Source organism: Mobula hypostoma, chromosome 21, assembly GCF_963921235.1.
Source record: "Mobula hypostoma chromosome 21, sMobHyp1.1, whole genome shotgun sequence".
Taxonomy (NCBI): Eukaryota; Metazoa; Chordata; class Chondrichthyes; order Myliobatiformes; family Myliobatidae; genus Mobula; species Mobula hypostoma.
This window is the reverse complement of record NC_086117.1, coordinates 61629026-61642874: the sequence shown is the minus strand read 5'-3', so window position 1 is coordinate 61642874 and position 13849 is coordinate 61629026. Positions and strand designations below refer to the sequence as shown.

At 46.3% G+C, this 13849-nt stretch overlaps 1 protein-coding gene across 2 annotated transcripts in view; it reads right to left on the bottom strand.

Annotated features, from left to right (window-relative positions):
• Positions 1-8184, bottom strand: part of cltcl1 (clathrin, heavy chain-like 1) — a 138219-nt gene extending 130035 nt beyond the window's left edge. For both annotated transcript variants that reach the window (XR_010021242.1, XM_063074136.1), the window contains exon 1: positions 8049-8184. Coding sequence is in view for 1 of the 2 variants with exons in the window: in XM_063074136.1 (XP_062930206.1) it covers positions 8049-8090 (42 nt within the window). In the remaining variant the exon portion in view is untranslated. The remainder of the gene's footprint in view (positions 1-8048) is intronic.
• Between the last annotated feature and the right edge of the window lie 5665 nt (positions 8185-13849).

The following is a 13849-nucleotide window of genomic DNA, read 5'->3' as shown; positions in this document are numbered from 1 at the left end:
AAAAAAATGAAGACATCTCCCTCGTCCTAGAATGAAAAGCCTCATCCTGAGAGCAGATGCGGCGGAGACGGAGGAATTGCAAGAAGGGGATGGCGTTTTTGCAAGAGACAGGGTGAGAAGAGGAATAGTCCAGATAGCTGTGAGAGTCAGTAGGATTATAGTAGACATCAGTGGATAAGCTGTCTCCAGAGACAGAGACAGAAAGATCTAGAAAGGGGAGGGAGGTGTCGGAAATGGACCAGGTAAACTTGAGGACAGGGTGAAAGTTGGAGGCAAAGTTAATAAAGTCAACGAGTTCTGCATGCGTGCAGGAAGCAGCGCCAATGCAGTCGTCGATGTAGCGAAGGAAAAGTGGGGGACAGATACCAGAATAGGTACGGAACATAGATTGTTCTACAAAGCCAACAAAAAGGCAGGCATAGCTAGGACCCATACGGGTGCCCATAGCTACACCTTTAGTTTGGAGGAAATGGGAGGAGCAAAAGGAGAAATTATTAAGAGTAAGGACTAATTCTGCTAGACGGAGCAGAGTGGTGGTAGAGGGGAACTGATGAGGTCTGGAATCCAAAAAGAAGCGGAGAGCTTTGAGACCTTCCTGATGGGGGATGGAAGTATATAAGGACTGGACATCCATGGTGAAAATAAAGCGGTGGGGGCCAGGGAACTTAAAATCATCGAAAAGTTTAAGAGCGTGAGAAGTGTCACGAACATAGGTCGGAAGGGATTGAACAAGGGGTGATAAAACAGTGTCGAGGTATGCAGAAGCGAGTTCGGTGGGGCAGGAGCAAGCTGAGACAATAGGTTGGCCAGGACAGGCAGGTTTGTGGATCTTGGGTAGGAGGTAGAAACGGGAAGTGCGGGGTGTGGGAACTATAAGGTTGGTAGCAGTGGATGGGAGATCCCCTGAGCGGATAAAGTCGGTGATGGTGTGGGAGACAATGGCCTGGTGCTCCTTAGTGGGGTCACGATCGAGGGGTAAATAAGAGGAGGTATCCGCGAGTTGTCGCTGCGCCTCAGCAAGGTAGAGAAATTGTATATGTAATTGTTTTGTATACATGTAGAGTCAGATATGTAATCAGATTAATATGTATTGATCAATTTGCTGGCCTGGTGAAAGAAGTTGTCCTGGTATTAATGCTGCGGTACTATTTACCACTCGGAAGCAGCAGAAACAGTTTGTGGTTGGGGTGGCTGGGGTCCCTGATGATCTCCCAGGCCCTCTTTATGCACCTGCTGCTGTAAATGTCCTGAACAGAGTAAAATTCACACCCACAGATGTGCTGGTCTGTCTCTACCACTCTCCGCAGTGCCCTGTGATTGAGGGTAGTACAGTTCCCATACCAGGCTGTGACACAGCCAGACAGGATGCTCTTGATGGTGCCCCTGTAGAAAGTTCATCTGAGATGAAGGAAGCACTGCCGTGCTTTTTTCACCACACAACTGGTATGTTCAGTCCAGGTGAGATCCTCAGAGATAACTAAACCAAGGAAGTTGAAACTACTCACCTTCTCAATTATAATCTCACTGACGTCAACAGGGGCTAGGCTGTCTCTGTTCCCCCTGTAATCCCTTGGTTTTTTTTTAGACATAGAGGGAAAATTTGTTTTCTTGGCACCGTGTCAGGGCGTTGACTTCTCCTCTGCAGGCTGTATCATCATTGTTGGAAATAGTGTCATGTCATCTACAAATTTAACCACTGTTGTGTATAGCAAGTAGAGGAGGGGGCTCAGGACACAGCCCTGGGAGGCTCCTGTGCTGGGGGTCAGGGGTGAGGGAGCCCATCCTTACCACCCGCCAGCAATCTGACAGGAAGTCGAGGATCCAGCTGCACAAGGCAGGGTGAAGGCTGAGGTCTCTGAGCTTCTTGTCGAGGCGGAGGATTATGGTGTTGAATGCTGAACTGTAGTCCAAGAGCAGCATTCAATCATAAGCATCCCTCTTCTCCAGGTGAGTGAGGACAGCATGTAGTGTGATGTGCCGGTAGGCGAATTGTAGAGGGTCTATGTGCGGTAGCATGCTGCAGATATAGACCTTGACCAGCCTCTCAAAGTATTTGCTTATGATTGAGGTGAGTGTGACAGGACACCAATTGTTCAAACATGCCACCTTGGTTTTCTTCGTTGTTTATTTATTTATTGTTCTTTCTTTTGGTATTAGCAGTTTGTTGTCTTTTGCATTCTGTTTGAAAGCCCAAGTTGCGTGCTTTCATTGATTCTGTTATGGTTATCATTCTATAGATTTATTGAGTATGCCCACAAGAAAAGAGTCTCAGAGTTGTATATAGTCACATACAAGACTGTGATAATAACATTTACCTTGAACTGTAATTTAGACATCTCTGCTATGGGCAAAGTCTCCTTGATTCTCTCCTATCACTACCCCTCTATTCTGTACACTTTTCTAAGATCCTGCACCCACTCTGTCACCTGCCTGCCTGTCTGGGTTCAAGCCTAATTTTCACAACGGAGCTGGCGAAGTGCTAGGTCACACCTTGACTACACAGCAGTTGGCACAATGCTGTCACAGCTCAGAGTGGAGTTTGCAAGTCCATTCTAACTCCAAATGCAAGATGAAGAAGGGTCTCAGCCCAAAATGCCAACTCTATTCCTCTCCATTGATGCTGCCTGACCTGCTGAATTCCTCCAGCATTGTGTGCGCGATGCTTTGGATTTCGAGCACCTGCAGACTTTCTTCATGTTTGTCATCTGTAAGAAGTCGGTGCGTCCTCTTCGTGAAATATGTGGGTTTCCTCCCACAGTCCACAGACATACCAGTAGGTAGGTTAATTGTTCATTGCAAATTGTCCCATGATTAGGCCAGGGTTAAAATCGGGGCTGCTGGGCGGCGTGACTCAAAGGGCTTGTTCCACACTATATTTCAAATAAACGGAATGAACCATTACAACAGGAATTCTGCAGATGCTGGAAATTCAAGCAACACACATCAAGGTTGCTGGTGAACGCAGCAGGCCAGGCAGCATCTATAGGAAGTGGTACAGTCGACGTTTCAGGCCGAGACCCTTCGTCAGGACTAACTGAAGGAAGAGTGAGTAAGAGATTTGAAAGTGGGAGGGGGAGGGGGAGATGCAAAATGATAGGAGAAGACAGGAGGGGGAGGGATGGAGCCGAGAGCTGGACAGGTGATTGGCAAAAGGGATATGAGAGGATCATGGGACAGGAGGTCCGGGAAGAAAGACCGGGGGGGGGGGAGACCCAGAGGATGGGCAAGGGGTACAGTCAGAGGGACAGAGGGAGATAAAGGAGAGTGAGAGAAAGAATGTGTGTATAAAAATAAATAACAGGTGGGGTACGAGGGGGAGGTGGGGCATTAGCAGAAGTTAGAGAAGTCAATGTTCATGCCATCAGGTTGGAGGGTACCCAGACAGAATATAAGGTGTTGTTCCTCCAACCTGAGTGTGGCTTCATCTTTATAGTAGAGGAGGCCGTGGATAGACATGTCGGAATGGGATGTGGAATTAAAATGTGTGGCCACTGGGAGATCCTGCTTTCTCGGGTGGACAGAGCGTAGGTGTTCAGCAAAGCGGTCTCCCAGTCTGCGTCGGGTCTCGCCAATATATAGAAGGCCACATCGGGAGCACCGGACACAGTACATCACCCCAGCCGACTCACAGGTGAAGCGTCGCCTCACCTGGAAGGACTGTTTGGGGCCCTGAATGGTGGTAAGGGAGGAAGTGTAAGGGCAGGTGTAGCACTTGTTCCACTTACAAGGATAAGTGCCAGGAGGGAGATCAGTGGGGAGGGATGGGGGGGGAAGAATGGACAAGGGAGTCGCGTAGGCAGCGATCCCTGCGGAAAGTGGGGGCGGGGGAGGGAAAGATGTGCTTAGTGGTGGGATCCCGTTGGAGGTGGCGGAAGTTACAGAGAATAATATGTTGGACCTGGAGGCTGGTGGGGTGGCAGGTGAGGACCAGGGGAACCCTATTCCTAGTGGGGTGGCGGGAGGATGGAGTGAGAGCAGATGTACGTGAAATGGGGGAGATGCGTTTGAGAGCAAAGTTGATAGTGGAGGAAGGGAAGCCCCTTTCTTTAAAAAAGGAAGACATCTCCCTCATCCTAGAATGAAAAGCCTCATCCTGAGAGCAGATGTGGAGACGGAGGAATTGCGAGAAGGGGATGGCGTTTTTGCAGAGACAGGGTGAGAAGAGGAATAGTCCAGATAGCTGTGAGAGTCAGTAGGCTTATAGTAGACATCAGTGGATAAGCTGTCTCCAGAGACAGAAAGATCTAGAAAGGGGAGGGAGGTGTCGGAAATGGGCCAGGTAAACTTGAGGGCAGGGTGAAAGTTGGAGGCAAAGTTAATAAAGTCAACGAGCTCAGCATGCGTGCAGGAAGCAGCGCCAATGCAGTCGTCGATGTAGCGAAGGAAAAGTGGGGGACAGATACCAGAATAGGCACGGAACATAGATTGTTCCACAAAGCCAACAAAAAGGCAGGCATAGCTAGGACCATACGGGTGCCCATAGCTACACCTTTAGTTTGGAGGAAGTGGGAGGAGCCAAAGGAGAAATTATTAAGAGCAAGGACTAATTCCGCTAGACGGAGCAGAGTGGTGGTAGAGGGGAAATGATTAGGAATGAACCATTACCCTGATTAGATCATCCTTTCTCAGAATTTGTTGCACATCATTTCTATACAGTCTTACAATTATTCTTTACGAAAGAGTGTTAATATTCAACACAACTAATTCATCCAATTTAAAGGCAAGACTGTACAGAGATTGCAGTCAGCAGGAGATGCCACAGGAACAGAACCTTCAACCCAGAGATCACACCGACCACTGATTCTGCAATCTAGCATGTCCAAAGTTACCAGGTTGTTGATATACTGAACCTTGCCACCATTGCCCCAGTTACCGACCTGACGTGCCTCTCTGTGTTGCAATAGGATAACTACTCAGTTAAAGGTCAAAGTTTAATGCTACATGACAACCTAGTAAAGACACGTTAAGGATGAACTATCGAACTTAAGCTTCTGATAATGAATATATGTTTGAATGTGAGGATCAAAATTCAACACAAAGATTTGAAATTACAATGATCATTTTTGTTTAAAACACCACCTTGTAACAGTGCAATTAAAATTCAATTCACATAACCACAGATGCTGATCACTTAAATGTTTGTGACATCTTGTAACCCAATCAATAAACACTGCAACAAATACACAGGGGGTTGTGACAAGTGATGGAGGGAAGATTTAAGGTCAAACTCCAGTGAAGATTCAGTGGTACGGACACAATTTTGGCACATTTCAAACCCTGTACTGGAAAGTGCAAAATTAGCTACAATATAACCAGTGAGAATTATGAAACTCTAGGATTCATGATAAAGACTATGAAGACTGACAGGACAAGTGAAGACACCACTGGGCAGAGTTACATGAAATGCTATCGCAGAGAAGCAGTATCCATCATCAAGGAACAAACAACTAGGCCATGCTCCCTTCTGAGGACCGCAGGACCCACACCACCAGGTTCAGGACATTATTACCCCTCAAGAATCAGGCTCTTGAACCAGAGGGGAAAACTTCACTCGCCCCATCACTGAACTGCTCCCACAACTATGGACTCACTTTTATTTAGGAATTCTTTATCTCCTGTTCTCGATATTTAATGTTTTTTCCCCTCTCTGTTTGTATTTGCACAGTTTGTCTTTAACACATTGGCTGTCTGCTTTGTTGATGCTATTGTGTTTATTTGTATTTATTCTGAATGCCCAAGAAAATAATCTCAAGAGTTGTATAGGGTGACATATATGTACTTCGACAATAAATTTACTTTGAACTTTTTGAGATCTAAAACCAAGATAACACATACAAAACGCAGGAGGAACTCAGCAGGTCAGGCAGCATCTATGGAAATGAATAGATAGACGTCATTTTGGGCCGAGACCCTCCTTCAGGACTGAGAAAGGGGTGGGGGGGGGGAAAGAGTTGCCAGAATAAAAGAGGATGTCTGCTTGTGGCTGCTGAGTATGGAAAAGCAAACTGTTACTGTTTTTCCCGAGTGGGTCTTGGAAGTCTTCGCACCATTACCATAAGTAAATCTGGCTTTGCCAGTTTGCAGGGCTGTCACAGAGGATAAGAGGAAGCTCATCACTGAAGGTACAGTACAGTACAAACAGCGTATCCCAGATAGGAACAAAAAAAATCATTACCACTTTAGAAATTATTGTTTTTAAGCAGGGATCAAAGAAATTTTAAGTTTACTAACTACTGCAAATGTACAGTACTATGCAAAAGTCTTAGGAACATATATATAGTTAGGGTGCACAAGAATTTTGCTTAGTACTGTATATTGGTTAAAATAGGAAGGTGGCTGGGAAACACAAAAAAAGGGATTCCCATTCCAATGTGTCAATCCATGGCCTCCTTTTGTGCCAAGATGAGGCCACTCTCAGGGTGGAGGAGTAACACCTTTTATTCTGTCTGGGTACCCGCCAACCTGATGGCACAAATGTCTATTTCTTCTTATGGTGAACAAAATTTCCCACCACCCATCTCTATTCCCCACTCTGACCTCTACCTGCCTATCACTTGCCAAGTCCACTCCTCCTTCCCTTTCTCCTATGGTCCACTCTCCTATCCTATCAGATTCCTTCCTCTCAGCCATTGACCTTTCCCACCCACCTGGCTTCACCTATCACTTTCTAGCTGTCCTCTTTCCTCCACACCCCTCCCCCCACTAGTTTATTCTGGAAACTTCCCTTCCCTCTCAGTTTTGAAGAATGATCTCAGCCCAAAACATGACTGTTTACTGTTTTCCATAAATGCTGCCTGACCTGCTGAGTTCCTCCAACATTATATATATAAAAGCCTAACACTTTTGCGCAGTATTGTATCTGTAGTATATTTCCTTATCGTTTAATTCAATGGCTTGGAAGGTGAAACAGGCAAGTTAGAAATTCATCCAATTAAAGCATGTTTGTAGAAACAAACAGCATGCCACTGGCTCTGTGCAGAAGGGTACCATCAAACATCCATCCTCACAGAGAAGTGGGAAGCTTTCAGTAGAGTAACCTTTCACCACTCAGATTATCCCCAAGAGATGAAACATCTGCAGGGAATGAAGCAACTGCTGCAAGTATCGACCCTGGCTGGGCAAGCAGATGGGGGGAGGGGGTGGGAAGAGACTCCCATCAGCATAATACTTTATACTTAATACACCAGTCTATTGCAATATAGAGGACAATTAGCTCTCATTGTGCCCCTAAAACAGATTAGCCACCAAGAAAATTGGGTGTGGGGGTCATCAGTGATTAACCCAAGGCTTGAAGATGGGAAGTGCAGGGGGGGAATAAATTTACAGCACCATTCCCTCTATCCCCAGACCTCCTTTACTCCACCTCATTCCTCCTGACACAATAACTCCAATTCCCCAGTGCCCCTCCACCCTGACCCTCTCCCAGCCTGATACCCTCCCTAAACTACCTCCTTACCGCCCAGCCTTCTTCCTTTAACTCTCGTTCTCCCCCAACCCAATAACTCCCATCCCCCTCTACCCCTCCTGACTCTTCCCCGTTCTGATACCCTCCCCCTACACTCCCCTCTTCCCTTTCCCCAACTCCCCATCCCTCCAAATTTCTCCCATTTTGATACCCTTCCCCAAATGCCCACCCCGACCCAATAACTCCCGTTCTCCTGTCCCCCTCCACTATCTCTATGCCATTCTGATGCCCTCACTCCCATTCCCCAACTTGCCCGCTTGTTTTGCCACTGAGCCAGTAACTCCCGTTCCCCTTCACTTGACTCTCTCCCATTCCGATACTCTCCCTATACTCCCCCCTTACCCCTACCGGCCCTCTTCCCTTCCCCCCAACCCAATAACCCCAGTTCCATGAATCCTTTTTCATGCCCACCTACCCACTCACTTCCCTTCCCTCTTCTCTCCCACCATCCCATATCCCAGAGTCGGGCTGCAGCCCCAGCTAGGCCGCGGTTGCTTAACAACCAGCCCCAGCGCCCCCCACCCACCGACCGCCCCTTCCCTCCCCAAGGCGCAGCATGTGTGTCATGGCACTAGCCGCCCACCTGCAGGTGCTCCTGGAAGCGGATAGGCAGAATCTGTGCCATGTTGGTCGCCGGAGTGCCCGCGGGGCTCCAAACCACCGGCAAACTCGCCCCTCCACGGTCCAGCTGTAGACCCCCACTGCGCAAGCGCCAGACCTCTCCAGCCGGCTCCAACAGCGCAGGTGCCGGAGGCACTTGCCGCTCACGTCACTCACACCGACTGACGCCGCCGTACACCCAATCGTTGGACGGGGTAGCAGCATTGGCCTCCTACCACTCCGCCAGAAACGAACCAATCCGCGCCCAAAGGAGGCGGTACCGCCGTGAAGGAATTTATGATCACATGATTCAGACCGGCTTTGGTGCTACAACCTGCCGGGGTATCTTCATCCGCTAGCATCAATTAGTGCCCAGGATGTGCATCTGTTTATCCGTTGGAAGTGGATATTTTAGTCACATACACCGCTATATCCTACATTGAGATTATATCAGATTATAATGGGCCTGTTTTCCCCGTCGAATTGTTGCAGTAGCTCTTTTGTTTAGTGTTGGATGTTTTGCATTGGGGCTGTATCCGTGCGCCTGCTGCAGACTGCCTCGTCACCACACGTGACCATGTTGGGTTAGCGGACCCCCCCCCTTGTGTCCCGGGGAGAGCGTGATGCGGCAGGAATTTCTCCCGCTGACTTTGACATGCCTATCACATACACAACCCTGAGGTTCATTTTCCTGCAGGCAGACTCAGCAAATCTATAGAATAGTAACTATAACAGGATCAATGAAACATCAACCAGAGTGCTGAACTCAACAAACTGCAAATGCAAATACAAATATAAATATGTAACTCTCCGTTCTGCTAGCGGCTTAATCTAGGGGCAGACAGCCCCCGGCCTGGCCAAACTCAAAATATCCTGTTTGGGTGGATGCTGAGCGATATGTTCCCCTGTTACAAATCTGTACCACGAAATGACAAACAGTACACAATATGCGAATAAACGATTGAGCTTTATAATTCTTAATTTGATTATATGCTTAGTAACGAAACATAACAAAGAGCCCATTCTCATGAAACAGTCTAATGTGCAATGTTGGAGCGCACGGTTCAATCCATTGGTTTCCCGTTGACCTCCGATTGTCGTTGACCTCCGGACCCTCGTTCCAAATCCACTTCGTCCGGCGGTCTACCAACTCTCTCCATTCACGTCTTCTCTCCTCATCTCTCCCCAGCAAAAGACCACAAATTCCCGGCTCCCGGACACACAAGAAAGAACAACATCCCTCTCATATCCTAAACCCCCGTTATCTCTAGTCATAACCCAAACGTTGCTGCTACAGAGAAACTATTACATTAGCAGTGAAACCTTACAGCATGTTAGCTGTGTACATACATCTATTGATGCTTCTGGACACATCTTCAGTGATGTTCCTGGAATCATCGGGTGTTTTGGGTCTTCTGGTTGAATGATCTTGTGGTCAAATGGTCTTAAGACCCTTTGTTTTATGTCTTATTGACTTGTGGTCAAATCGTCTTATGGTCAAATGGTCTATGGTCTTACGGTTAAATTGTCTTATGTTCAAAATAACAACATAATTCTAGGGAAAGAAATAATCTAATAGATAATCTCAATGGGTTGAGCAGCATCTGTGGGGTAAGGAAACTCAGGTCAAACCCCTTCACCAGGACTGAAAGTGGAGAGAGAAGATGGATGGCCAGTACAAAGAGAAGAAGGAGAGTGGTGAGCCGGGAGTTCAATTCAGAATCCCATTTATTGATCATGCGTACATGGAAACATACAGTAAAATGCATCATTTGTATTAACAACCAACACAACCAAGGATGAGCCCGCAAGCATCGCCACACGTCCCAGCACCAACATAGCATGTCCATCGTTCTTGGCAGAACAGCACAGAATGTAGCAAGTGATGACAACAATAACAGTATTCCTCCCTCCCTCCCTCCCACAGGCCTCCAAACCCAGTCGAGGCCTCTGGGCTGCCAGAACCCTGCCTCCCACCATTCTGCTTCAACTTCCATACCTCTGATTGACATTCAGTAACCAGTTGAATGGTGGACTGAGGAGGGGGGTAAGATGACGGGCAGGTTGTTCCAGGTAGGGGAGGGCAGAGGTGTTGGAGTTAGGAGACAGTGTCAGGTGAATGAGAGACGGAGGCAGACATGGGGGGAGAGAAAAAATATATATGGAAAGACAGATTTATATATTTGCTCTGTACATACGTACATAGAAAGCTGGAAGTGTGCTTTACTCTTCACACACATATAGTTAGAGTGCCTAAGGCTTTTGCACAGTACTGTAGTAATTTTATGTACTGCTGCCAAGAACTGAATGGTTGAAGGGAAGTACCTGTTCCTAAACCTGCTGGTATGGGACTTCATGCTTCTGTACCTCCTGACTGATGGTAGCTGTGAGAAGATGGTGTGGTCCAGATGGTGGGGATCTTTGATGGTGGATTCTGCCTTCGTGAGACAGCACCTACTGTAGATGGGAGCGGTGATGGGGAGGGGTGTTCCAGTGATGTACTGGACAGAGTAGACTATTCTCTGCAGCTTCTTATACTCCTGTGGATTGGAATTGCTGTACCAGACCGTGATACAACCAGTAAACACACTTTCAATATATTTAATATCAAAGAGTATGTATCCAGTACACAGCCTGAAATGTATCCTCTTCACAGGGATCCACAAAACAAAGAAATCCACAGAATGATGGATACACTGAAGCCCCAAATTCCCCCTCCACAGAAACACTGGCCTCTCTCCCACCCACCCCTCCACCATGAAACCAACAGCAGAAGCTCCCAAAAATCACTTGATCCCGAGCCCACCGAATCTACAGTCCTCAAACCAGCACTTTGGTGTCTCAGGCATCCTCCTTCCAACAGTACAGGTCAGATCATGCATCGAGTAGAACAGATAAAACAACTACAATGCAGATAAAGTGTGACAGCTACAGAGAAAGTGCAGTGAGTAAACAATAAAATGCAAGATCATAACAAGTTCAAGAGTCCAACTTTACGTACAAGTGATTGTACAACTGTCACGATGTGCACTGGCAGTCAGAAGCCATGTGTGGAGGAAAGACAGACTCTCATGTAGAGATGGCAACCAGAGTTTATCCATCAGAGGTCTAACAGAACATCAGTGACACCGTGAGGTGTAACCTTCTCAGACCTGTGAACTGGGCATCTGCTGAAATAATACACATAAGACAGAATCTCAGAGCCAATCAAAATAAACTTAACAAGTTTAAACAGAAAGCACTGGGAGACCATGTTATAGAGAACAAGTCACTGGGGGAAAACAACAAAAGGCTCTCTAAACGATTAATAACTCCTATTAAACAACAATTAACCAATTCAGTTGCTCCAAAAACCTCAGAGCCCAATGCTCTCCAACGCCCTTCACAGGCCTGAAGAGCTCCTTACAGATAGATATGGTTCTTGGTTTTCGGGCATTTGTATCTTCTGCCTGATGGGTGAGGAGAGAAGAGAGAGTGTCCGGGTGTGTGGGGTCTTTGATTATGCTGGCTGCTTTATTGAGGCAATGAGAAGTATAGACAGTGTCCCTGGAGGGGAGGGTAGTTTCTATGATGTGCTGAGCTGTATCCGCAACTCTGCAGTGATGTGCAAAGTTTAGCCCCTTCCAACTACCTTTTTATGCCGGCTAATTCTCCTCTCTCTTTTTCAGAGCAGATGAAGGGCCTTAACTGGAAATGCTGACCTATTTCCCTCCACGGGTGCTGCCTGTTGCCCACTGAGTTCCTCCAGCACCCTTGTACGTTCCCTCACATCTCTAGCTTTGCCAGTCTCTTCTACGTCTCTAGGTTCAGAAAGAATGTTTTTCTTGTAGAGAGTGGGCTCTAGAACAAAATTTGGGAGGGGGGGTGCCTTGATCTTGGGATTATTGTGTTGCAGCCACAGAGTAAACATGCAAACTCCAGACAGATCATGCCAGCAGTTGGAACTGAAGTTAAAGCTGATGAGACATGCTCTTGTCTTTCCACTATCATGTCCTCAGCAGTCCTTCAATAAACCCTCGCACATAATTAACACTGCACAACAAAGATTTTGCTGCCTGAATACTCTGGGCTGCTGATCGTGAAAATCACCATGAAATGTGCCTATCACGCACCATTTTTTAAAAATCGCCTATATTTATTATTTCAATTCACAATTCAATTCAGAATAACTGATGCCAAGATTAAGGAATGCATTTTTGTTGGTCCACAAATCAAACAGGTCATCAATGACAGGCAATTCGAAGAACTTCTAGTGGGACTGGAGAAAATCACATGGAAGGCATTCAAAAGATGTTGAAAATTTTCTTGGCAACTACAGAGCACCAAACTACGTGCAGCTGGTCGACAACATGCTTCAAGCATACAAAACCATGAAGTGCAACATGTCACTCAAGATTCATTTTCTGCATTCCCATTTAGACTTCTTCCCTGCAAATCTTGGCACTGTCAGTGACGAGCATGGTGAAAGGTTTCACCAGGACATTGTGGTCATGGAGAAATGGTATCAGGGCAACTGGCTGATTAATGCTGGCTGATTAATGTGGACATTCAAGCAAGAAGCCTCAGACACTGAGTACAAATGAAAATCATCAACAAAACATTTTTAGCTTAGTTGAACTATTGAGAAGCGTCAGCACCATTATACAATTAAATGCATTATATTCAATAAAAGTTAATTTCTTGATTCTCCAAATTACTGTGATACAAATTGTCTGAAATTATATTTGAGATCAGCTTCAAGCGGTCGATCAGAAACAAAAAATAAATTCTGCGGAAGCAACACTTTCGGAAAAATGTGTTGTCCAGTGTTAGTAATTGAAGGGCTTATTCCATGCTGAATCTCAATAAATAAATAAATTATTGTTATTAATTGAACTAACTAAAGCTAGCTGCAGGACCTCTGTCATTATATGATCTGGGCTGGTGTTACTGCCTCCATCTGTCTACTCTGTTGGAACAGGAGCACTCTCTGCCTGGTACGATGCTCCCTCCACCTGGGGTGCCTGTGTGGGAGAGGCAGTAACATTCCTGAAGAACGGTCTTAGCTGGAAATGCTGACTGTGTAGATGCTGCCAGACCTGCGGAGTTCCTTCAGCATTTTGTCTGTCCTTGCACTGGAATTCCAGTATCTGCTTCCAGTATCTCTCGTGTAAGGGCTAACATAAAGTCCAGGCAAGAGTAAAGTGCAGACAGCCCAAGCAAGCAAGGTCTTTAAACAACATAGCTTCCCTTTCCACAGCAGGGAAATGAAGTCATTTGGCTTACCAAGTCAAGATAAGAATATAACTGAGGGACTCAAGGAATGCACACCAGCAAGGATGTAATATTAAGGCTTTATAAGGCACAGATGAAGCTTCAGTTGGAGTGTTGTGAGCAGTTTTAGGCACCTTCTCTAAGAAAGGATTTGTTGACATTAGAGAGGGTTCAAAAGAGGTTCACGAAAATGATTCCAGGGTTGAATGGCTTATCATATGAGGAGTGTTTGATAGCTCTGTGCCTGTACTCGCTGGAGTCTTGAAGAATGAAGGAAGAGATCTCATTCAAACCTATTAAATGTTGAAAGGGCTGGATAGAGTGGATGTGGAGAGGATATTTCCTATGGTGGAGGAGTCGAAGACCAGAGGACACAGCCTCAGAATAGTGGGATGTTCATTTAGAACGGAGATGTGGGGAATTTCTTTAGCCAGATCGTGGTGAATCTGCGGAATTCATTGTTGCAGATGTCTGTGGAGGCCGAGTCATTGAGTAATTTAAAGTAGAGGTTTATAGATTTTTCGTTAGCCA